The sequence below is a fragment of the Callorhinchus milii genome, unplaced genomic scaffold (genome assembly GCF_018977255.1).
Source record: "Callorhinchus milii isolate IMCB2004 unplaced genomic scaffold, IMCB_Cmil_1.0 Scaffold16, whole genome shotgun sequence".
NCBI lineage: Eukaryota > Metazoa > Chordata > Chondrichthyes > Chimaeriformes > Callorhinchidae > Callorhinchus > Callorhinchus milii.
This window is the reverse complement of record NW_024704757.1, coordinates 12,010,548-12,037,709: the sequence shown is the minus strand read 5'-3', so window position 1 is coordinate 12,037,709 and position 27,162 is coordinate 12,010,548. Positions and strand designations below refer to the sequence as shown.

At 37.6% G+C, this 27,162-nt stretch overlaps 1 protein-coding gene across 2 annotated transcripts; it reads right to left on the bottom strand.

Annotated features, from left to right (window-relative positions):
- Positions 1–205: 205 nt before the first annotated feature.
- On the bottom strand, positions 206–26,804 carry abcc1 (ATP-binding cassette, sub-family C (CFTR/MRP), member 1). Of its 2 annotated transcripts, none has more exons than XM_042340943.1 (31): positions 26,711–26,804; positions 23,736–23,912; positions 23,154–23,279; positions 22,476–22,613; positions 21,852–21,974; positions 19,908–19,969; positions 18,819–18,950; positions 18,352–18,576; positions 17,398–17,575; positions 16,737–16,898; positions 16,535–16,627; positions 16,131–16,334; positions 14,775–14,921; positions 12,558–12,645; positions 12,334–12,403; positions 11,965–12,091; positions 11,303–11,479; positions 10,766–10,933; positions 10,419–10,593; positions 9,909–10,014; positions 8,614–9,172; positions 7,302–7,509; positions 6,055–6,365; positions 5,336–5,535; positions 5,069–5,195; positions 3,668–3,769; positions 2,922–3,068; positions 2,118–2,276; positions 1,837–2,003; positions 1,174–1,368; positions 206–649 (listed from the first exon to the last, which is right to left on the bottom strand). In XM_042340943.1, exons 1-31 carry the CDS (start codon positions 26,750–26,752, stop codon positions 541–543), a joined length of 5,004 nt encoding a protein of 1,667 aa, XP_042196877.1. In that variant the 5' UTR covers positions 26,753–26,804; the 3' UTR covers positions 206–540. The 2 variants fall into 2 exon arrangements, with proteins under 2 accessions (XP_042196877.1, XP_042196879.1); XM_042340945.1 differs by having other exon boundaries at positions 8,614–8,788.
- Positions 26,805–27,162: the final 358 nt, after the last annotated feature.

The following is a 27,162-nucleotide window of genomic DNA, read 5'->3' as shown; positions in this document are numbered from 1 at the left end:
CTGAGAGCGCGAGAGACAGACGGACAAAGAGACTAAGACAGAAAGAGTGAGGAGAGAGAAAATATATTTAAAAAATCCTCCCAGCTAAGTATAATGTCTAAACAAAATGTCTGTGTGTCAATCTACATTCCATGTTGGATCCTTTGGTTGCAAGCGAAGCTGCAATGGGTACAGCTAGTGTTAAATAATAAGACAAATCCCAAACTAACCACAATAGCAAGTTTTATTGTCTCCATGATTTACAAAAATTGTACCATATCTGCTTGTCAAAAAATAAATAGCATTACCGTAATGCACTACAATTTTTGTTGCTGTGCATTATTCCGTGCTTGATATTTATAAATAAGGTAATTTAAATATGGCAACAAATACAAAAGGAAAAAAAAACTAAGGTCAAAGAATAATGATCGCCATACAAAACTCTTATTGAACCGATGTCAGTCGGAAAATGTTTACATTCAGGTTTTCTATTCAAGTATTCATTAAACTCCTAAATGCAACAAGTCCGAGTCGAGGTAAACAAGAAAATATTTTTTCAAATTACAAGAGACCAGAATCAGCTGCCATGTGGTAAAAGACTCCTTTTTTGGCCAAAAGATTGGCTGGAGTGTCAAACTCTATAATCTCACCTTTGTCCAGAACCAGAACTCTGTAAAAGAAAAGGAGAGATTAAGCACTCATCTTTCTCAGATTTATGTGGACATTAATTGCTACATAATCGACCACACTAAATGTGCAATACATATATATATATATAATATATATATATATGTGTGTATCATTTAAATGTTTATTCCCTGGTTAAGCCTTGGAGTTATATTTGAAGGAAATACAAAATGGAAGAAAATGTTCTCAAAATTGTGCTGAGATTTAATCTCTTTACAAAGCAAACTCATCTGGTAGGCAGTCATTGACTCCAATTTGTGATTAAATAACTCCTAAATAGGTGTTGAAGGAGTTCGGAAAGTGTGTGCAGCTTGTGTATTTCTGAAATTGTATTTTTGAATCATCTATTGTGGATGGATAAGCAAGATAAACAGATTTCTCTTACAAACAATTTCTATTTTGTTTTCACATCCACAATGATGCTGGTCCCAATTAGTTTCAATAATGACTCTACCGTGTTCATTCTGTCAGTATCACTGGCTGTTGAAGCTATCAAAGTACCATTACCTTGTATAATCCATAATGGTATGGAGACGATGCGCTATTGTTAGGACAGTACTCTGATCAAAATGGCTTTTTATCGTCGACTGGATAAGTTTGTCAGTTACTAGGTCAACTGCAGCTGTCGCTTCATCAAGGACCAGTACTTTTGATTTCCGAAGAAGAGCGCGTGCCAAACAAATCAGCTGTCGCTGTCCAACACTGAAACGAGAGAAAACAATTTTGCATTGCCCTTCCCATACTGTACCTCAAGGTGACCAATATACTAAACCCAAACTGTACCTTTGTAGCCACAACTAATGTTTGTCTGTTTGTATTATAAAGACTTATCTGCTGCAATTTTCTGATTATGTATATTATTGTTAACCCTCACTGATTACCTCGATTCATTTTTGAGTTGAGTGCTTAAAGAAACACTGTGGTCCAGAATTTCTACTTGAAAGCAGTAAATCATGCTCATGTGAAAGACCAGGAAATGAATTATGAAGCCCCTCTTACTAATTAAACTTCCTTCATTTCCTTTTACTGGTGTAATACTGCTAACCTTCCTATAAAATTACTATTTGTGAACTAGAAAAATAGTACAAGCAAAACATTCATTATTTCCCTTAATAGACAACTTTCTCTCCTCCTCCACTTTAGAGGGGTGAATTATGGAAAAATATTTACCTCAAATTTTCTCCTCCTTCAGAACATTCATGATTCAACGTGTTGGGAAGGTCCGATACAAAGGTTTTCAAGTGAGCTAATTCTAAAGCATTCCATAGATCGTTATCAGAATGGTGTTCGAAAGGATCCAAGTTCATTCGCAACGAACCAGAGAACACTACTGGCTCCTAAAATCAATTCCACACAGCTTGATCAGTTCTGATAATTATAGTGTTACACTTGGTAGGTCAGGTTTACAAAACCATGTTAAACTTCAATTAAATCAATCTGTATTTGCGTACCTGAGGTATAATAGTAATCTCAGACCGAAGATCGTGCAGACCTATTTCTGAAATGTTAATTCCATCAAGGTAAATCAATCCTTCAGCAGGCTCAATTATTCTAAACAGGCCGAGAGCAATAGATGATTTTCCTGCCCCGGTTCTGCCAACTATTCCAACCTGCAGAATAAGAAAGAAAAGGCTACAAAATGATCGGTAAAAATGAGAATAGACTCTGCAATACCTAAAAGATGACAAACAAGTTAATCATGTGAAATCTACAGCAACAAACTGACAAATAACAAATACTACAAAATGTTCAATTTCTTCAGATTCACAATATTATTAACTCTCAGGGCCTATATGTTTAGAATATGCACACAAAATAGCATATGGAATATATGCACAGGCATTGCTTTGAGACAAAATTTTCTTTGAGATTGAAATATCCCCTCCCCATTTCTGACATTCTTTGATCTCCTTAAAAATAACTAATATTTATTAAGTACATTTTACATGATGAAAAATTCCCATCTTTACCCACACTGATATTCTCTGTTAGTTTCAAAATGAATAACAATTACTCTTCAGCTGTCAGAATTCTGAGGTAGCGTTCTTACAAGTCTCCTTGAAGATTACAGTGCAGCACAAATAAGTTACCTCTGGTGCATGTTCAAGTTTTCACTCTCAAACTGCTATTGCTTAAACACGAATCACAATCAACCATTTTAACAGAGTTTGATGAAAATGTTGATCAATATCCTGTTATACTTTTTTTTACTATTACTATTTAGTGAATCGGGTCATTAGACTTGTGTTGCTAACCTTTTCACCTCCTTTGATAGTCAAAGTAATGTTCTTCAGAACCAAATCAAGATCAGCTCTATAGCGTGCGCTGTAGCCTATAAATTGTATTGTTCCTCTCTGTATCCAGTTGCTGGTAGGGCTATTATTGTTGCTAAACCAGGGTGCCTGAGTGAGAAGAAATGTATTACAAACATTATTTCTGTACAGTAATGAAAATCTAATTTTGTTAAAAATCCATCAAAAAGATATAATAATCATTGCATATATAGGCAAGTTCCAAAGATTGTATTTGCATTTTTATAGCATCTCATCACATTGAAAAGTGTCAAAACCCTTCACAAATAACTACTGTTAAGTGGAGTAATTAATTTTGGAAGCAAAAATGGCAGTCATTTGAGCCAGCAAAGATCATCAAACAGCCATGAGATAAAGGACTAATTAATCTGGAAGATTGTTGGCCAGGACACCAGAAAAAACTCCTTTCTCTTCTAAAATAATATCAGCGGATCTTTAATATTCACCTGAGGAATATGCAGACATAACAATGGTTTCAACATCTATCCAAAGCACAATACCTCTCAATACTACAAGTGTCAGACTAGACTATGTTCAAATCGCAACAAGATGTTAAATTAAATAGAACCCTCAAAAAACAAGCACATTTTGCAGATTGTGATTTCAGAAAGTGCATGTTCTTTTACTTGCACCTCTAGTGCCACAGGGAGATGTCCTTTTTCTCTTTATACTTGACCACTTAACATTACCTCTTTTTCCATCTCACTATACTCCTTTACTCTTTCCACAGCAACGATATTGGTTTCCACTTCAGAAGACATGCGCACCAGCCAGTTTAATGTTGCAGTCACCTAAACACCAATAAATGTTTGAAACATACAAAGGTTTCTTAGCACCAAACTAGAAAATAGTTTCTAATCCAGATAAAACATTTTAAGGCATGTTTATTTAAGATTCTAAATGGTATGCATTGCGCAACATGGTGATGAATGACAACAAAATGTTTCTCCAATCAGCAATCTCATTACAACAACCTGTAATGATCTGAGTGTGGCTGGAGAAAATGCACAAATAGGGTTGATTTGCTTGGATCCTCATCCTCACCTACAAGGCCATTCACGGCCTTGCACCCTCCTACCTCTCCGACCTACTATCCCCCTACTTACCTGCCCGTACCCCCAGTGCCTTCGCCTTACTTCCTCCCTTTCCTCCTTCAAGGCCGGTCTCAAGACCTTTCTCTTTGACCATGCCTTCAGCTCCCCTCTCCACTCCCTACCCCCTCTTCGCTCCCTCCCCTCACTCTGACCATTTCCCCCCAATGCTCGGGTCTTGACCCAGCTGTCCAGCGCCTTGTGACGTCCTCCCGACGTGAAAAGCGCTCTATAAATGGAATCTTGTTGTTGTTGTACCCTCCATTCCTCTGGCTCCGGTCTGCTCCACACCCCCCCGCCCTAATCGCCCTACCATCAGTGGCCGGGCTTTCAGCCTCTCAGCCCCTAAGCTCTGGAAATTCCTTCCCCCAGTCCCTTCGCCTTGCCTCCTCCCTTCAAGGCCGGTCTCAAGACCTTTCTCTTCAACCGTGCCTTCAGCTCCCCTCTCAACTCTCTACCCCCTCCTCACTCCCTCCCTTTCCTCCCCTCACCCTGAACATTTCCCCCCTGCTCGGGTCCCAACCCAACTATCCAGCGCCTTGGGACATCCTCCCGACATGAAAGGCGCTCTACAAATGCAATCTTGTTGTTGTTGTTGTTAAGCGCTCTGAGACGCTACCCTGCATGGAGGGTGATATATAAGTGCAAATTGTTGTTGTTGTCTCAAAGACGTGATAAGTCTTCATTGTTGTAATTGTAACAGAAAGTACTTTTCACTGAATCACTAACAGCAAATTCTTCCCAGCAACTCATTGACACACAGCTGAACAACTTCTGATATGAAAACACAGCTGAACACGACACTAATGCCCAATATGTAAATGCAAACTAAAAATAACAGAAGTAGACTAAGCTCAAATAAGAATTATGGAAATTTAAACATAAAATTGCAATAGTTATATGATTAGTTATAAAGACAAGGTAAATGTGGTGGATAAGACTAGCTCAACTGCATCATGCATCTTAATAATGGGGAGTATAAATGCGCAATTTATTTACCTGTAATGCATAAGATATGGACAAGCCAACAAGACCAGCACTGAGTTTTAGCCGATAAGCCACAGCAAAGAGGGCAGCAAACAATACGATGCAATTCCCAACAAACTCCAATCTCACGGCCAACCACCTGAAGGGATGATCACACAAGATAAACCTTTCGTACCAATAACTCTTCCCACCTATCCCACTGCTGAATCTCTAGAGGTATCAGAATCCTTGGCAAAAATGTCTCAGGCAAAAGAAACTAAATTGAATTGTTAAGAGTACCTGTTGGCAACAATACTGGGATAATAAGCTTTTTGGTTTTCATCTACTCTGAGGTCGTTTTCTTGTAAAAAACGGTCTTGCTCTCCAAAGGCACGGATGACACTAACTCCAAGGAGTGTTTCATTGAAATGGGAATATATCGGGGATCGACTAACGGATTCCAGTCTTTTCAGTTGACGTGAGGTAGCCACATAGAATTTCTATCAAGACAAACGTTGGCAAGTTAAAATACATAATTAATTTTGCCCAGAGGACATACATAATGAAATGCATAACTTTCCTTCACCATTATCAATACAGCTGGCTAGTATTTTGACATTAACCTTTCAGACATTTCTATCCAGGTGTAAAATATAACAAAGTGTGCATGTAAAGATGGGATTAAGATTGGGATCTACATTTAGCAATAGGTAGAACCCTGTGAAATTCTTTTGTTTATAATTTTTCATTTCTGAAGAATTTCATGTTATTTTGTTTAAGCTATGCTACTTAAAGAAGCAATGACATCCTGTAAATATTGTAAAATTATGGCCAGGTTTGCTAAAGACAAAAATTTAAATATCTAAAAATTGAGGAAAACATCTTCTTTTCCTCCTTTAGCTAGATACAGTATTGATTTATGCTAATAGTTCTCTAACAACATCACAATCCAGCAAAAGATAAATCACTACATAAGCTTAGCACAAATATTTCATCAAAATAAATTAAAATGAACTAACCTGCACAAAGAAGTAAACAAAGCCCAAGGGAAGGAAGGTCACAGCAACTATTGGTGTGGCTATCAAAATTACTATGCAAGCAATGAGAACATTGAACAGTGATCCCAAGAACATTTTAATCACTGTAGGGATCATAGAGTCTATTGTATCAATGTCTTTGGCGAAGCGGTTTACCAAGTTACCACTCGGTGTCCGCTCAAAGAAATTCATAGGTGACTGCAGGACATCATTCAACAAGTCAGCATGGAGCCATTTGGAAGCTATTATTCCTCCTGCACACATCAATACAGATGAACAAAGTACAAAGAAACCTGCAAATTTTTGAACAAAGGTTACTGAAAATGGAACATTAAAAAAATGCAATTCTGAAAATTAAACAGATTAAAACAACAACAAAATTACATTTGTATAGCGCCTTTCACGTTGGGAGGATAACCCAAGGCACTGGACAGTTAGTGTTTCAGACCTGAGCTGGAGTCAGGATCGGGGAAGGTGGCGGGCAGGAAGGGGAAGGAGGGTGATCAAAGGCACGGTCAAAGAGGAGGGTCTTGAGATGGGTCTACAAGGAGGCAAGGGAGGAGTCAAGGCGGGCACTGCAAGATGGAGTTCCAGAGGGTGGGGGCAGAGTGGCTGAAGGTTCACCCGCCAATGGTGAGGCAGGCAAGGTGGGGTACGTGAACAGAGGTAGGGGGTAGCAAGGCCATGGATGGCTTTGAAGGTGAGGACCAGGATCTTGAACTGTATCCTCTATGTGATGGGAAGCCAGCGGAGTCGGGCAAGGATGGCTGTGATAGGGTCTGATGTGGGAGAGGACACATTCTGCAGCCTATGGAGGGAGGAGTTGGGGAGGCCGACAAGCAGGGGAGCTTGCACAGTCAAGCCTGGATGTTATGAATGCGTTATGAGGGTTTCGGCAGCCTGCGGTATGAGACAGTGGAGGAGCCGGCCGATGTTGCGGAGGTGGGGGAAGGCAGAGCGGGTCATTGCACGGACGTGAGAATTACCGGAGTGCTCTTCACCCCTTCTCAGTGTCCAAGCAAATCCCCAGATTCCAAAAGAATCCACAAATGGGACAGATATCCCTTGTATCTTTAAATCAAGACCTTCAAAGTCTCTTAGTGAATAAATGTGAGAGTGATTGACCTGGTTCCTGCTCTGATACATTCCTGTCTTTCATTCATCCTTTGGGGTTTCATTGACTGTGCCATTGAAATAAATTTTTAAATTAGAATTAAATTGTTACAAACCTTGTCCTAGTCCAAGTGCGCTATACACCCCTAACCGTAACTTGTTAAACGGTTGAGTCCCATTGACAATAGGATCATCTGTCCACAAACTGAGCCAGAAATTAGAAAATAAAGCGGCCACATGCTGACAAATGTAGGCCACAACAATTAGGCAGGAAGTACAGACTCCAATCGCCTTAATATATTTTATGTAAACAGAAAATTTGACCTGAAATAAAAATATTTAAAGACCACTTAGTCAAAACAGCATAATTAGAAATAGCTAGAACATCATATGATGAAAAAATATTACCAAATGGTGGAGATTACAATGTATAATTGAACCGATTGGCCTGTTTTCATGCTGTATCATTCATTTATGAAATTATAAATTTAAAAGTGCAATCATCTGACTCCAAAGTAAAACAGCTCATCTAAACAATATAAAATGATGAAATAAACTTCTTAATCAGCGCATGTAGTGTAAACCGACTAACCAAAGTGAAATTGTTTTGATTGTCTGGGCTGATAAAACAATTATATAATCCTGAATTCTATTATACACAATCAATTTGGGATTGCTGAGTCCCAATTTTAAAATCAATTCAGTATTCCAATTATCTCCATATAAAGAAAAATGGAATTCACATTGCTGAACTTCCGTGTTGTAAAGTCACTACAGACATCACTTTCTGCATGCTGCAAATGTGTCAATGCTAGCGCATAGTGCAGAAAGTCTACCCTGCGTGAGGGGTGCTATATAAATGCAAATTGATGTTTTGTAACTTTACAATGGGGAAAGTCAGCAACTTTTTGAAAGTCCAAAAAAAAAACTATTTATGTTATCTGTCTAAAATACATAATAAAACAATATCAAAAACCAGGAAAGCCTATTTCTATTCTGGTCTCAAGTGATGTCAGTTTTTTTAAGTAATCTGGGCTGGTGACAAAAAGCCCCAGAAGTCAGTCACTTTAGCACAAGAGACATCTGGTATGTGGGAAATGAGCAAGTTGATCGCACTTATAAATGGAATCCAAACTCTCAACTGCATCAAAACTAGATCGATGCTGTATAGAAGCATCAGACAACAGTGTTGCACTGTATTTATCAATGAAAAATCAATTATAAACAACTTTAATGATCCTTAAACATCCTGCTTGGTAAAACCATCATACATTGATGTATGATGGTTCCTTGAGTTATGACAATCAGGTGGGAGAGAAAAGTGAGAATTTGCCAAGGAGTAATTTGAAACTTTCAGATTGTTTTGGAAGTGTTTCTCTCATGAAGAAGTCAATGTTGCTTGCGTATAAAATTTATATACTTTCTTACCCTTCCAGTCTGAGCTTTGTCAGCTACTGTCAGCTTGCCGCCAGCCTTTTCTTCTGTATTGTTGTCAAGTTCCTGTTGTCCAGCGAATTGACTTAAGCCAACGTTGGACCGAGGGGAGGAACTGTATCCACCCAATGAGGTAGTCTCTGCTTTATTTGCAAAACCAGGATATTGTCTAACCGATGAAAGAGAATTAGTCCTATATTGTAATCTAGAAATAACCGATGCAGTAGATTCTTTACGAATAATTGGTACATGAGATTTGTTACTACTTTCTGGCCAAATTGGTGAACTAAGATCTTGGGAACTTTTTTGCGGTTGTGATGAACTAAATTTTTGTTGATCGCTCTGATTTTCCAATCTAGATTCTCGGCGATTTTGTGATGTAGAATATCTCCTATCTGCTGAACTAGACTCTTGTCTACGATATGATGAACCTTGTCGGTATGATGGACTAAGATATTGTTGACGTGTTGTACTAGGATCTCGGTGAACAGATGGACTATGATGTCGTCGAAGAACTGCTCTACTCTTAGCTTGGTTTTGCATTTCACTGGCACTGAATGAGAAGATGGAATATCTTTTTTGATTAAAATCTTCAGTCCTTCAACAATATTTCAAAACATACTTTTGAACTTTATTAAAAACAGAAGTAATTAATCTGCAAATCTATAACAATATCATATTCAGTGCACTTTATAAGGGTTCTGAGACACTATCGTGCATTAAGGGCGCTATATAAATGCAAGTTTTCCAATTCATAAAATTCAAACCAGCGTTATCGTGAGACGCAATTTGCTAGATTCTCGATGAATTGGTAAACTAGTTTCGTGCTGATTGATTAATATACTAAATTCTTTCTGATTTGCATAGCAGCCAGCAAAACAGCTGTAGAAAGAAAGAGCAGCAGAAACACAGAGAGAATGACACAGAAAGTGAATGGCAGCGAGAAAGAGAGAGCAAGAAAAGTGCAGCAAGAGAAAAAGTACGACAGAACTGCCCAGAGTGCGAGTGAACTGCACAGTGAGGAGAGAGAAATAGACAGAGAAAGGGACTGGCATGATATCATGGTAGCCTTAGAGAGTACTGATATGCGCATTAATAGTATCAATAACAATATTGTTAGTAGGGTAATTTTAATCCATCATAATATTGTTCTAAAATTATATCGAAAAAATGTTAATGGTTCTATAATTACTGAATTACCTTTAATTTTGTCCAATATAACTAACAACAGTTAAGTGTACAATGATACTATTATAATTACATTTTTTAAAAAACTACCGAAAGTATACCTGCTGATTGTACTTAGTCGTCGCTTTTTATGACGAGGTCTATTTGGACCATCGTCTTCGGCATCTTCAACTTCTAGCAGTACGATGTCTTCTGATTCCGATTCAACTGGGCAAAAGGCAAACAGAAATCCTTTTAGAATTGAAATATCTAATCTGGCCCTGCACAGCAGATTTAAACAAATACCCAGACTGACAACCAAAACAACTACAATTAGGATTAAGTTTTCTAGGTTAATACTACACTAGACCGTTGACCTTTAAATTATCTGCATACAGATATGCTAAGACACCTGGTGGTACAGGTAGAGCATTATGTCACCACACTGGCAAAAATTCTCAAATACTGTATATACTATGGGGCAGGAATGAGAAAATGCAGATCCTGTTATTAACCAGTGGTTGAGTTCACACAGGAATAGTGAAGTAACTATGAAACATGTGGCTGAAGGGTTGTAGATTAGTAGGCAAAATTGACTTTATTTTAATAAGAACATTACAGCAGCCTTCTACCTTCAGGTTCGCTTGTTTCTTTATGAGCATATGCCTGAAGATATTCAGAAAATGCTCCTCCTTGCTCTAAAAGTTCTTGATAGGTGCCAAACTCTGAGATTTTACCATCAACCATCACAAAAATTACATCCATTTGAGGCAGGAAGTTGATACCATGAGTCACTAGGATACGGGTCTGTAAATTAAAATTGTATTTTTAATCAACTAAACATATTGCATTATAACTGAAAAAGGAAAATATTTTTCAAGAACTTTTTACATCATAGACTAACTTCTGTAATAATAATCCTTGCATTTAATAAAGCGCCTTAACATGTCTTCGAGACTTCTCAAAGAATATTACTCACTGTGTTCTTTAGTAAACCTTTTGGTCCAATCACTTTTTCAAAGATATGACGTCCAACATGAGCATCAACAGCCGAGAGTGGATCATCCAAAAAATAAACTGAACAGTCATTGTAAACTGCTCGAGCAAGATTTACCCTCTGCTTCTGTCCTCCTGATAAATTGACACCCTGTAGAAAATACATGGCAAATATATTAAGTTAGACGCTATATCACTCCTAAATCAAAATTATAAAAATGGTAGAGCTGGTTATATAAGGTTAATTTTGGCAGAAAATATTCATCTGAAGATGCTACTCATTTCAATATTACATTGCCAGGCAGCACTTTGCATCCAAATTAGTCCCGAGACTCCACTTAATTCCACGCAGGAGAATAGTTAGAATAATAAGAAATTGTTCAAGAAATATTATGGGATAAATGTCTTTAAATCTTTTCAATACAGTACACGATTATTAAGAATTATTCCCAATATGCTTTAAATTCACCAATATCTCAAAAGAATTTGAAATATGCAATGAATAAAATATATACTGAACCTTCTCTCCTATTTCTGACTCATCTCCTGCTGGCAGCATCTCTAGGTCAGGGAGAAGTGCACAGCTCCTAATCACTCGATTATACCATCCTTTATGCCAATCTTGACCAAAGATAATATTGTCCTTTAAAGTGGTATTCTGGATCCAAGCTTGTTGTGAAACATATGCCACTGTACCCTGTATATACGTAATAAATATACATAAATAAAATAAATGATAAATACGTTCCAAAATGTAATCTTCAGAGTCCAGCTTGCAGTTTTAAACACATGACTTGGTTGAACTAGAAAAATTAAGCAGCAAAGAAAACTATTAACTTGTTACTATTAACTAAAAGCTTTACACTTTAAAGCAAATTAATTCGATTTACAGAACAGAGATTATTCCTGTTGAAGAGCTTCCTAAACATAATTTCAACTTGCTTTATTGAAAAGACTTAAGGTTTTTGAAAAAATCCTAAATAAGTCAAGAACCTATATTACAATATAACTAATACATACATATATTGTTGACAGGATAAAGATTTCAAATAGAGTGAAAAGACAGAACCTATTCAATTAAGATACACAATGTTTTAAGCTTTGAAATAATTTAGTATTCTTCCTGCAATGTGAAAATATGGTGTATAGAAAAGGAAAAAAAAACACAGAAATATACTTCACCTTAACAGCAACATAACCTTCTTGTTTCTCCATTTCTCCAAGCAGTGCAGAGATCAGTGAGGATTTTCCACATCCAACATGTCCAACTACAGCTACGAGAGATCCTTCAAGAATGGCTAAATTAATGCTGTGAAAAANCACATAATAAACACAAACAAAATATCACTGTAAATTCACAAGAGTCATCAGAAATAACTCATCATTGACCTCAGATTCAGTAAAGTTCAAACATTAACTGTTGGAAAGTTGCCCCAATGGCTATATAAGTCATTGCAAGCCAGTTAGAATTACTGTAAACTGAATTCCCTTCATTTACTTTAGAATTACCAAATATAATTTCAAAAACCCTCATCGAGAATTGCTCCTTACTCTTTGAGGCATGGAGAATCATCCTTGGACCAACTTAAAGTTGCATTCTTCATACTAATACTGTATGCTGCTGATTAATGAAAGAATAAGAAAATGTCATTTATACTTGCATTATTTTACTTTTCCTAAACATAAATATGTTACCCCAAACAAGTAGAATATGTGAATATATGACCACTATTACAGAACTACCCAGTGTTTATTCAGGTTATTCCATTACGTACAGCCTTTCAGATCATTTCTGTTCACATTGCCTGGATCCAGTTCTTCATGGGAGAGAAACAAGCGCAGGCGCTTCAGAGAAACACTTGCCTGAAGAAAATCACAAGATCACAAGATCAGTTTGTTTCAGTTACATTAAGAGAAGAAAAACAAGCAATGGAATAGGGCCACTGAAGGTGGGTTTGGGAGACAACATGGCAAATAATGTTGCATGGGCTGCAATAGTGCTAAATAATTTTTTTGCCTCAGTCGAAAAGGAGGAGACGGGTAACCTACCTGATCTGGAAAGAGAACTCAAGGATGTCGCAGAAAAAAGTTGCAACACTATTCATATCACTACCAGCATGGTTGCCAAACAGCTGTGTAAACTTAAAGTAAATAAATCTCAGGGTCTGGATAAATTGCAACCGAGGATCCTTAAGGAACTAAGGGAAGCAGTAACAGAAGTACTTGCACAAATCTTTCAAAAATCACTGAATACTGAAGAGGTGCCAGGGGACTGGAGAATGGCAAATGTTATTTTTAAGAAACGTAACAAAAGTGACCCAGGAAACTATAGACCAGTAAGTTTGACATCCATTGTGGGTAAAATTATGGACTCTTGTTAAGGATAAAATCATGGAACATCTGGACATAAATAAAATCATAAATGATAGCCAATATGGATTCATAAAGGGAAGGTCTTGCCAATCTAATTTGCTAGTTTTCTTTGACGGTGTGACAAGGGAGCTTGAAAAGGGTAAGGTTGTGGATGTTGCATATTTGGATTTCAGTAAGGCCTTTGATACAGTTCCTCTTGAGAGGCTAGTATTGAAAGTAAAAAAAGCGTGAATCAGTGGACATATATTACAATGGAAATGCAATTGGTTGACCGGAAGAACCAAGAGGGTTGTGGTACAGGAAGTGTCATCGGACTGGGAAACTGTTGCCAATGGAGTTCCACAAGGGTCTATTTTGGGACCCCTTTTGTTAAATATTTTTATAAATGATCTGGAACTAGAAGTCACAAGTACAGTGATTAAGTTTGCAATGACACCAAGCTAATGAAGGTGGTAGATTGTGAAGCTGAACAAGATAGGCTACAGGAGGATTTGAACATACTTGGGAATTGGGCAGATCAGTGGCAGATGAAATTCAATGTGGAGAAATGTAAAGTACTTCACATAGAGACAAAAAATCCTAGAAGGGACTATTTTTTGAATGGAAGGAATATAATATATATGGAAAATGAAAAGGACCTCGGGGTCATGATTGACAATAAACTGAAAGCTCTCCCAACAATACTCTGTGTCAGTGGGTAAAGCAAACCAGATATTGGGATGTATCAAAAGATCAATAGCAAGCCCAAATAGTGGAGTAATCCTGCTACTGTATAAATCATTGGTGAGATCATACTGTACAGTTCTGTGTACAGTGTACAGTTCTGGTTGCCGCAGTACAAAAAGGATATTGGAGAAGAAGATACAGAGGAGGACAACCAAAATGATTGAAGGAATAGAAGAACTGGACTATGAGGAGCAACTAAGTAAATTGGGTATGTTCACGCTGGAAAAGAGAAGGTTGAGAGGCGAGATGATTGCTGTCTTTAAGATTCTACAGGGGCAAGACAATATAGATCATGACAGGCTGTTTCAACTTGTCCAGAATAGTAGAACCACAGGACTGTGATTGAAGGGGTTAAATTCAGAACGAATCTACAAAAATACTATTACAGTGAGTGAATAGTGAACCTGTGGAACAGGCTCCCCAGGGAGACAGTTGAAGCAGGAAGTGTTGATTCTTTCAAACACAGATTATATAGTTTTCTTTTAGGAAATAAAATTATGGGATATAGTACATAGGTAGTTTTGGACATATGTGCATGCGACCGCTAGGAAGGCAAACTAGATGGATCTTGGTCTTTTTTCGTCTAGTAGTTCTTGTTATGCTCAGGGAAACACTGGCCTGAAGAAAATCACAAGATCACAAGGTCAATTCTCCATTAGGGATTCTTAAGTCTTTCTTAATGTTACAAGATGCTGCTTTTCAATCCTTTATGAATTTACAGATAACAGCAAATAAATGAAAAACAAACACAAAATTTATATCATATGCAGCACTCTTCAATTATAAATGACATTCTTAAAAGTACAATATTTAAGGTATAATGTAGCAATATTAACTTCCAGCAAGATTTATATATTAACAGTAATACTGCAGTTGTCGGAAAATGTACTTACCTGTACCAAACTGCTGATGACCACGGGAAGCATGTTTAGTGGGAACCGGAGAATGTTGAAAAGTGCCAGAGAAACAAAAGCTTTTTGAGCATCCAACACATTGTGCTCATTTACAAGCACATATACTGCAAATGAGCTTAAAGCAACCTTTCAAATCAAAGCAAAATCACATACAATAGTTAGTTTATTGCATTGCAAGTATTTAATTCTATTTTTAAGTGTATTTTTTCAGAAAGCAAGGCCTCCGAGCACTCTTCATATTTATACTGTATATTAAAATTAAATACAACTGTACACACATACTGTTTGAACAGAATTCCTAGGAACACTGTAACCTCACATTCTCTGCTGATGAATAGAGTAGCTGCCTGATTTGTACAAAAGCACCTATAAATTTTGGAAAGTTGTTGCTTTTATCTAGAGGAAAATCCACATGCAGGATATGCAATCCTGAGAAACAAATTCCAGCATTGCCCCCAAGACAAACTATTCTCCAGCCCTTATTATCCTTAAATAGTTATTCCGTTCTGCTCTTTTGGACTCGGACTATATCTGTCTTCAATTATTAAACAGAACAGAACTCCTGTAAAATAAATGGGACACTAATTACTTGTTTACGAGACCATGCCGTGTAGGACTCACTAAATTTTAACCTTCATTTCTTCAACACCTAATCTTATGATAAACATTTACACAGTCATTTTAGATCCAAAATTCTTTCCAATCATAATATCTTTCCTAAACACATGTTACAGTATTACATATAGCAGACATTTTAATGTGCGTATTTCAACCTTATGTAGACATAAACAATTGCTTCAACTATTACATTGGACTTTCTAACTGCAGTTTCAAATATTATCTATTTAAATTGAAACTAATTTCACCCCCATTACTTTTCCTCTCACCTACAAACCTAAAAATCAGCTTTAAATGATTTAATTTGCTTTCTTCACAAACATTTAAAAGCCCTTTTTGAAAAAAAAGCAAGATAATCCTACTTAGATGGTTCATTCTTATGCTGTTGCGCTCCCTTTTGGAGTGACACAACCCATTAATCCCTCTTCATCTCTCCACTGACCTTCCTAGCTTCATGCTGTACTTGTTGTACGTTGCCTTTGCTGTACTTCTAGCTTGCTCCAAGGAAGCTTCCTAAACCACTTTAAAGGCGCTCTGCTTTTGTCGAATAGCTCTCCTTTCCTTTGTGGTTACTCTGACAGGGTGCCACTTCAGGGATGCACAATACTTTGGATTCAATGCTTAATCCTGATTACTTTTCTAATAATCTAATACTACTTTTGAATGGCTTTTTTTAAAAACTTGAGATTTCAAGATAATTTCTAAACTGTCACTCACCAGAAATGGTGCACAAATCCACGTGAATGTTGAAACTGCTGAAAAATAGGCAGCATTTTTGAGTACTTTGAGCTCCTTTCGACGAATTTGCATCACCTTCTCTTTAAATGCAAGTTCCCAGGCATATAATTTTATTACTTTGATTCCATTTAGAATCTCATTCATCAGTTTGATTCGGTTATCTTTTTCTTTCATCTGAGTCACCTGCATTTAAAAAGCACAAATCTATCAAATAGAGAGTACAAAGACACTCTACATGTTAGCATAGATGATGGCCAACCGTTAGATAGTTAGACAAAAGATCAATAAAGCAAAGTGATTAAAAAGCAATTAGCTGTGGCATACTGAATTAGTACTTTGGTGACAGATCACAGAATGATGAAAGGATACCATTGCTGACATACCTGGAGATCTTTGGTCTTCATTGCAATCATACTATTTATAGGGACCAATAGGATCATGACAGCCACTCCTGCTAGAACTGATGGTCCCAAGTTCTAAATATATATATACACAAAAAAGTATTTATTAACTATCAGTTTACTTTTGCAAAAGATTTAGAAAGCTTTCACTAAGTTATAGAATTTCTCCATTTGAATTCATTACCTGCCATAGAAAGTACATGGCTAAAGTAACCTGGAGTGGTGCTGACCACATCATGTTTATGTACGTTATCAAATCCATAAGCCTCTGTGCATCCACAGACATCAAGTTTACAATTTCTCCAATTGTAGACGTTTTTCTTGCCTCATTTGTAATAACGAGGGCCTTAATGTAAGAAAACAAAAATTGTACATATACAATTTTCAAGACTTGCTTCTTTAACCGCGCTTCTTATTATCTTTTCTTCTCCCCACCCCACCAGTGTAAAGCAAGAACTTTGAAACATCTCCTGAAGTGAAAAGGCGCAATACAAATTGAAATTGTACTGAACTGAAATGCCCTCAGCAGTAATTGCAAATCACATCCAAAAAAATGGTTCAAGAATAAACTTAATTTTAAAGTCACTTACTTAAGAAATTAAACTGGTATATCTCTTTGAATTCAAATGTTTTATTAAATTATATTTGGTTACTGAATATTGAAGTGTACCAAATTCAATTAATAAACAAAAAAGTTAATAGATTTATAGTTTCATAATAATTTCCTAATTATAGCAGTATGTTATTTTAATAAATACCTATCTATTACAGAAATACAAGTTGAATTTTACATTATTTACATTTTTCATCACCCTAACTATCGTAGTTAGTAAATGAACACTTACCTTCCTGTAAACTGCACCAATGATTGCAGTTTTCAATCTCATTCCAGTCACAAAACAAATATGGAAATACTGATGGAGGAAAAGTGTCTGTACAAATGCACAGATGAACAACAGGATAGCATAAAAATAGCCTTGCCAGACTGGAGCAAAGTGGTTATTCACAAACCCTAACAGCAACCTGTTAAGAAAAACAATGAAGTCATCAAAACCCTAGGCAGAATTGTACCCTTGTAAAATTTGGCATACATTAAAGTGCACAGCTTTGCAGGCCAATGGCATTGTCATTATTACAATAACTACCTGGAATACTAAATAACCAAACCTTATCTGAAATTTCTCAAATGACAAATTCCCAACCTCAAACTGAAGGTATTGCATAAGATCCCGATGCCAAGCGCATTTCCTTGAGATAGCTCAGTTCCAAGGAAAAATCGCTTACTTTCCCCCAGGAAAGATAGTCATTATGCAATCGGTCCATATAATAGATAATGCTTTATGGGAGGAAGAAATGCTTAAAAATGGTATTACCCCCAGGTACTCTTCATTGCTTTCAGAATTCATGTAAATGGTTGGTATTATAGTAAATTCTGTAAAATGCTTTTCAACGATAATAAAAACCTGACTATGCCTTCAGCCACTGCCCCCAACCCCCTATCTCCCACCCAGGTCGAGCTCTCATTTTGTCTCCATAAAGCTTCTCTTTGAGATGCTCTTCTATGTGAAAGGCACTATTAAAATGTAAATTGTTGTTATTACTGTGAGCTAATTAATCAAATTAAACTGTGTTCATTATTTTAAATGCATATCTACATTTACAAGATAATTCATCTAAAATACACAATGTACCAGGGTAAAGATTATAAGACAAATGCCAATTGATTTCATTGACAATTGTACCAATTAGGACACATCATAAGTATTAAGGGGTTTTGGGTAAAAAAAAATGCAACCCACCTCATGATCTCAGGACTAGCAAACACCAACACGTCATGGAAAATCTTGAAGAAGAAGCTTATCATTAGGTATGGTCCAAAGGCTCTACAAAGTGCTTTCAACAATGAAGGCTCCATGTTCTGTTTCTTCTGAATTAATAATACCTCAGATTGTTCAGTATTCTCATTCTCATGCTCCTTATTGGCTCCGGTTTTCTCTTTCTGTTGTGTGTGGACTGTTTCGGGTCTTTTCAAAATATAAAACCAAGAGCATTTGATTGAATACAGGCACTATTTAGAGCAGATTAAATGTTATCACAATTGACCATAAATTAACAATTGATACAGCAAGGTTTTGAAAAAATGTTTACTTGTTTCAGTTTCCAATTTTTTTTAAAAAAAACACACATCAGCACACGCAAACATCCATTTTAGAAAAGTGAGTTTTATTTAAAATTTCTGGGAATGTTTAAAAAAAAGCTCCCTTACTTTCTCATCTTAGAACATTCCTTCTTCCACTCATAAACTAGCTCTGGCACAATCTTCTCTGATGTATCGTTTTCATTTAGAGACCACAAATCTTTCGCCTCCAACGGCCGTTTATACCCCAAAATTGTCAACCTAGTGCGATGCAAGTAATGCAAGAAACAAAAGTATTAAAAGTGTAGGGTCAACATCAACTCCTTCCTACTTATGTCAGTCAATCTGTCCATCATAACTGGAACTTGAAAATATACTGTACAATTTCACTTATATTCTAAATTTGACAACTTAAATTGGAAAATTCTCATGAAGATTTAACTTATTAGTGAACCTTACTCCAAGAGCCAAATTATATAGAAGCAAGACGTAACAAAATAAAGTTTCTGCTAATTTTTTTTAACTTTTCCAGAATATCTTGAGATGATCTAGCTACATAACTGTTGTGTAGATATGGGTTTGTACCAATATGAATTTAAACCGCAATAACAATTTGCACTTATATGGTGTCCTCCACGCAGGGTAGCGTCTCAGAGCGCTTAAAAATATTTAATAAATGGTTTAGTCGCACTGGCACAATCCCACTCATTCTGAGATAAACACTTACCTATCTATAACCCTCCTCCATCAAGACCACAACATTGCATTCTCCCAATATGGTTGTTTTCTTTAAATCCCAATATTTTTTCAGGGAAGCATTAAAGTCTAATCTTGCTTCTATACAGCACTGTAGCAATGGATTCTCAGCCACTTTTAAACATTTTTATTAATTATGAATTTAAACATATATTTAAGGATGTTAAGCTTCCATGTACAAATATTATAACTTTGACAAGGTCAGATATAGTTTTTGCTGATTCTATTTTGTTCAATTTGGCCTTCAAATCAGTTTTTTTTTGTTTAGCTCTTTTTTGGCATCACAACGCTTCAGATTGGCAGCAATGGTGTCAAGTAGTATTTAAACTGTATTTGTAAGCAAACCACTGCTTTCCTAAAGAATACGTACAAATAAAAGATAGGGTATGTTTCCTTATATTTTTTAAATGTTTATTGTGAAAATGCAAGGGAGGAAATCAAACACTTCATATTTATACCTACTCTGTAAACCACCAGAATGTTATCCTGGCCAGGAATGATGCCTTTGACTCTGGGCAGGGATTCTGAACCAAGACACAGAAAATGTAATTAATTACACCACTGAAAATAAAACTCACAATAAACTGATCTTTAAAATGTTCAATTAAGTTGAACCTATCTCAAAGTACAGCCTCGCAGAAGATGGTTTCAATAATAATCCACACATTTGATGCAGCACCGTATCATGTCTTTGAGACATCTCAAAGCTCTTCACGGAATATACTCGAAAGAGAATTGATTCTATATTTTATGGTCAAAACACAGCAGCGACTCGCACACATCAGTATCCCACAAACAGGCGTGGATTGAATGACCAAATAATTATTTTTATTTATTGATTTTTGAAGGAATTATTACCCTCGAAAAAGTGATCTGCCAATCAACTAACAAATGGGTTCCTACTTACTGGTAGGTTAAACAAAAGCATGTGGAGTAAGGAAACTTGCCTAACGTTTCGCCCTGTCAGGAATCAAACCCAGGTCCTCTCACTTGCGAGGTCAGAACTCTAACCACTACACTACAGGACTAGTAAAAGAAGTGACTTCAGTAAAGATACTCCAAACTAAGATGACGGCAAACAGTCTTCTTGGTTTGGCAGTAAGAAAAATTATAAATGAATCGCAGCAGTTGCAATTCAATCTATTTATATCATTTACTTTGCAATACGACAGAATGCCCGGTAGCCACAAATAGTAAGCAGATTCAAAAACAGTTTGGATATCAGGTCTCATATGTACATCTCTGCCTCTATGTGCTTGCATTGGTATGTTTGTTGTGTGTCTATAGTCTCTGCCTCTATGTTTGTATCTCGCTTTTGTCAGTCACCCCTTTTGTTTTCTACACCTGTCTGTTGTTTAATCACATTGAGTAATGCTTTAAATACATTTTTCATGTATTTAACATTTTTGATACTCTTGTGCCATCAAGTCTGACTCTAGCGTTGATTGCAACAATTTAGTGGGTAATATTCCAATATGCTAATTAAGGATTGGAAGTGGACTTGGCAACTGAGGGGAGGGTCTGATTGGGTCATAAAAAAGGCACCAATTACATCAAGTAATTGGTGCAATACAATTACCATTGGGTACCCTAACTCGGGGAGGGGATCAATGCCCATAAAAGAATGAGAGCTAGGTGCTCATGGTTGCTATTTTTGTACCTGATGACAACAAAAATACAAGCTCTGACTATCAATGCGTAGTAGTCAGAGGTTGGTTCTTCTTGCACTCTTACATTAACTTTATTGCCAGTAGCTGTGATTAATCACAGTGTGATTAACGTTTGTTATCTCATAGTTGTGTTTGTTGATATTTAAGGTGTTGTTTAAGATTTAATGCTGAGGGTTGTTGATTTCATTGAAGTTACATTAAAATTCTATTGCGCTAACTTAACAGTGCTTTCTCAAGCTTTTTTGTATAAATCAAAAAGTTCAGCCGAGGTCACAGAGGTGTAAAATAAGCCTCTGATTAACTGAAGCTTCCCAATTAGCTTTAATTTAAATAAATTACTCATTAATCAAGTTAAACCTAGTTATAGGGACTTGCATTCATTAGTAAGGATTCAACTCAGGCCACCCAGTACACTGCTAGTGAGAGCAAGCCATATCGTGAGTGTCCATGTAAGAACATGATAGAACTGTCTCACCTTCTTGTATTTATCGTGCTTAAATCTCTCCACATTATTTACAAAACATCATGTACCTGGTAACTTTGTGAGCATACACACAACTATAATTATTTGTTGACATTGACTTTGTTGACATTGCAACCTGACTTAATTTCCACATTGAAGACCCATAAGTGCACATGTGGACATGCATGTAGACAAGAAACTGGGTGTTCGTTCGGGCATTCTACAGTACAAAGGTCTGAATATCTTTGTTGTTTAGAAATTGATAATACTTACAGTACTCAGAATAAGTTGAAAGAAAGGTGGGTCATCCGTAAAACAGCAGAGCACAAATTCTGCCAACACCATGGTAAAATTGAAGAAAAAAATTATGTGATCAACCAGATCAAAATGAGCAGGCTAAAAAAGAAAATAAATGTTAGCTACATCATTTAAAATGTTTAAACTTCCTTCACTCAAGTTATTGTTTGCAATGGTCACTTTTATCCACTGACAATGATATCGTATTCAATGTATATTTACCTTTTACCTAATTTGTACATCAGGATATGAACAAAAACTATTCATTGTTTCCTTAGCTTTACACGAGGAAAGATCAATCAAATATTCACCAGCAGCAGATTGTGTTTTTCTACCAGGTCTTTAGAATTGTGAGGGGTCAATAGGGAGAAATGACTTCCATTGGTTGGCGAGACAGTGTATAGTGGGCCTCAATTTAATATAAGGAGATTAGGAGGAGATTAGGAGGATTTTGTTTTAATACAAACAAAAAATAGAATCTATATTGGCTTTCATATTCACCAACACAAATTTGGAGCTAGTTTACAAATGACTGAAATCGAGTGACCAACAGAGTAAAATAACTGTTAATAGAAAAGAAGGAACAAATGTTATTCTTACCGGATAAAGCAGGTTCATTACAGTAGACCTAAACTCTATGGTGCTACACAATAATGTAAGCAACCAAAAGAGGAACATAACAGCAGAGGACCTCAAACCCTTCAACCTCTCGAACTGGATGATGAAAACTGCAAGCAGCTGAAAGTTTTTTAAGAAAGAGAAAATCAACGGCATTTTAGAAAGCAACTTAAAATAATTATTGCATTAAAAAGCCCTTCACATTCAACTTATTAAAATTTGCATATGGAAGTGCACATCATGCCCACTAAAGAATGTAATGCTCCAGTATTTAGTAGCGATTTTCTTTAACTTTCAGAAAAAGGAGCTTTCAAAAGAGACATCTTAAAGTAGATGTTACAAAGGTACAATAAGACGCTAAGTGGAATTGAGAAGTAAAGCAGAATATTTAAGATACACCAAGGCAGCAGGACATGAGCGAACAGGATCAGGGCAGTAAAAGGTATTCACAATTCGAGATGAGCAGACATATTGTTTTGGTGATCAAGGCATTAACATTTCTATGCTTCTTAATAAAGAATTTTATTCTTACAAATAATAAAGCTTAATCTTTCCATACAAGAATAGTGAAGGTTGCAACACTCAGAAGTTTGTTGTTCCATTGAATGTTCCCTTCTCATCATATTTTTTCTAAACGTATGAATAAAATAATTCAATTACCATTGTAACTCCAAGAAATGCAGGACCTAAGATCAAAACCGTGGCATGCCCGAAGCCTCTACTTTTCTCCAAAATAATGTTTAAAACCTGGGACCAGCAGGATAACCACAACAGAAATCCCAGCAACTGCAATAAAACAAATAAATGCTGAATATATTGCACATTTGATATCAAATCTAGTTATATCCATTATTAACTAGGATTGAATCTCTATACAGATTCCTTCACTTTTTTTAGCAAACAGTAATGTAATAGTACAAAAGAAATCCAATTTAGACTAAACAAATTCTATAGTAAATTCAACATATTATTTTATACTTCAGTCCCAATGCAAACATGTTATCCAATCCAACACAAAGTTAAAGCTTGCTTCAGTGAGAAATGTGGTACACTAATGCAACTACTGTAAAAAACAGGAATAGTGACAGTTATGTATGCTGTTCTGGATAGCATTTCAGTCTATAAAATTTCCTGAACCTGAATGTTACATGCATCCTATTATAGAAATTACGATATAGTCTAGTGATTACAATTTCTGGAAGTGATAAGTAATAAAATAGTTTAAGATGGTCTCATTCTCACCGTTTTGGATTTATTGAGATTTGACATTCTTATATAACCTTGTTTACGATAATAAAGAAACAGTGTATAAAACGGAAAACAAAGCCAGAGAAAGATGCACGGGATCCAGATTAAGACTGTTTTCTTGAAACAAATTGTAAAATCTGGATCCTGTGTGTGCCAGGTTAAGTTGGAATCCTGCAATACAAAAATATTCAGAATCAATAACATCCACAGCACAATGCACAATACAATATAGTTTTCTCATCATCAATTTTTAAAACAAATATGGTGGCATTTTAAAGTACAGTACTTTGCCAACATAAATAACCCAGGAAAATGTGATGTAAATACATAAAATGTACAGTAAAGTGGTACACTGACAGAAATTAAAGTGATACGAATGTGTGCCACTCATGTAGGTATCATTTATTTTCACACCAGAGGAAATTGGAATGCTTTCCTTGCCAGCTTCTACCTATAATTTGACAGTTGAACTCTGAACAAGATTAAGTGACATTGTTAGGTAGAGAATAGAAGGGAGGAAAATTGCCTATTTGACTAGATTCTCTCTCACACAAACATCTTATATCTGACACTGCATGTCAATGGTAGCAAAATGTTCCATTCCTCAGGCTGAAAAACTCATGTTGTACAGAAAAATCCATCCAATACTCCTTCACACAGATTTACCATACTGCCAGCAAACACAGCAACCAAATTGCGCACAGCAAAGTCTGACAAACAGCCATGAAGTGAATAATCAATCTTAAACGTAATTGTTGGCTGTGATACAGGGAGAAACCCTCTTTTCTAACAATGCCCTGTCCACAGTAGATGGGACCTCAGTTTACTATTTCATCTGAAGGATGGTGCAGTTTGAAAAAAGTGCTTTGCTAGAGAAATATTCAAGGCAGTGGCAGTGCTTCTGAAGCACGTGGATGCATTAAATAAGTTTAACAAATTAATCCTGTTTAAGAATAAGGGCCTTTGAGAGTTGTGCTTTCTCCTATTGTATTAGAAAAAAATGTAAAATAGCCGATCACCTCATTAAATCATTGTTTATACAGTTATCTTAATATGGAAACAGTTTATCAGCATGTTTCAACAATTTATCTTTTTCACACATCATTGGTCTTATATTTTGTTGACAGAAATAAGGCAGGACTATTGATTTCCACAAGAGGTCAGCAACAATGTTACAGAAGAGGTTTAGGCAATAACATTATTTAGATTCCCTGAGATCACTGGGTTAATACTAAATAGCCTTGCAATTTTTTCTTGCCTTCAGCGTGAAACCCTCCCAAACATCACTAACTGGTAGAATTTATTATTTTACAGCCAAAAAAGTGGGAATATCTCCCAGTTTTTTTTATTAAAATAACCATTTTAGAAGCACAACTGTTTTGTAATCAAAGAACTGCATATCGCATCGGTTTAGAAAATACAGAAGTCGGAAAGCTATGAGCACATTTCTCAGTCAGGTTCACAGGATTAAGGCCTCAGCAAATCAAGCGTCTGATGCTCATCCAAATGAGCTACAAGTCATTATACTGAAACTATTGATACAAAATTCTTATATATTCTTGTATTTAATATAGCCCCTCATCACATCACTGAGACATCTCAAAACGCTTCACAGAATATATTGTAAAGTGGATTGACTGTATTTTGTGGGCAAAACTAGCAGCCAATTGTGCACAGCAATGTCTCACAGACAGTCATGAATTAAATGTTAACACTGGAATGGATTGCAGTATAATTACCTGTTAGGTTACATATTGAGTGGCAGAAAACTAGAATTTCAGGCTAAGCTACGTAAAAGTATTTTTCACCAGAAAGTGCGACGACTGGGTACAGTGAACATAAGAGTGCAGAATGTGGGAATAAATTAGGCGTTTCTCAAGACGAGTAGGAGGTAACTAATGGCGGAAGGTGGGAGCAATGTATAGTTGGGAGATACCACCCTTCAGAAGTACTGTTTAAACCAAAGCACCGTGCTGTTTCCAGCGCCTTGGGACGTCCTCCCGATGTGAAAGGCCCTACACAAATGCAATTTTGTTGTTGCTGTCGTCGTCTCGTCAGGTGAACCTTAAGATCCTGTGGCAGTAGCGGAAAAGAGGAGGGAATTTTCCCTCAGTGGCCTGGCCAACAATCTTTACGCGCAACAATCTGGGGCTTCGGATTGACCTTACTTTTTTTTTGGTCTGGCACACGCGGAAACCCATCAGCGCGTGAGCTTAAGGGTCTCCAAACCAAGCCGAGATATCCCTGCATCCCAAGTTACACAAAGTATCCTTATGGATAGCGGTGGAGGGATGGATGGATAGAGAGAAGTGGGGGCGGGGGGGGGGGGAGAGAGAGAGAGAGAGAGAGGGGGTTTGGGGACAGAAAAATTTCTCGCAACTTGACCAACCGCCATTGGCTGAACTGAACTTGGATGGGAAGGATGTGACACTCGTCTCCCCCTCCCGCAAAATAAAATAAGTGAACAAGAAGCACGGCCACCGGTCGATTTTGTCACACACGGCTTTGCGTTGAGGTGGGGGGGGGGGGACCTCTCGGAGGTTGTCCCGAGCCTGAAGACCCTTCTTGCGTCAGGGTCATGTCGGGGAGGCGGTGAAAATAAACCGGGAGGGGGGGGGGGGAGGGGAGGGCGAGGCGGTTTCGGTGTCGAACCGAGAGTCGGTCGCCCGTCCCACGGCGACCCAAAAGCTGGAGGGGGGGAAAAAAAAACACACGAGACACGCGGGGGGCGGAAGCGACCGCCGCGGAGGCCGCAGAGGCCGCCACGACGACGACGACCACCCACCCCTTTAGGCTCCGCCATGTCCAGGCCCCGGACTCGGAATAAAATTAACGTGACGTTGAGGGACAATAATACAGCGACTGACAGGAATAATTAATAAATAAATACCCTCTCTCTCTCTCTCTCTCTCTCGCTCTTCTCCCCCCCACCCACCACCACCAAAAAAAAAAGGACTATAATTCCTCACCCAAAATGTATGTTCGCCTTTCTCAGAGCAGATGCGGTTCATCGTGAGGGATTTGATCGGCGACTCCGCGCGAGCCGGCGAGACGCCCCCCCCCCACCACCGACGTACTGGCGTCGCCCCCGCGCCGCGTCGCGCCGCGCGCTCTGTGCCGCTGACGCCTCGCGCCTGCCACGCTCATTGGCTCCCCCCCCCCTCCCCCCGCCCCGCCCCCTGCCCGCGCGTGGCGGCAACCGCCCGCCCACGCGCCCGGTCAGCCCCGCCCACTCGCTCGCCCCCCCCTCCTCTCTCTGCCCCCCCTCCTCTCTCTGCCCCCCCACCTCCCTCTGCCCCCCCCCACCTCCCTCTGCCCCCCCTCCTCTCTCTGCCCCCCCCACCTCCCTCTGCCCCCCACCTCCCTCTGCCCCCCTCCTCTCTCTGCCCCCCCCTCTCTCTGCCTCCCCCCACCTCCCTCT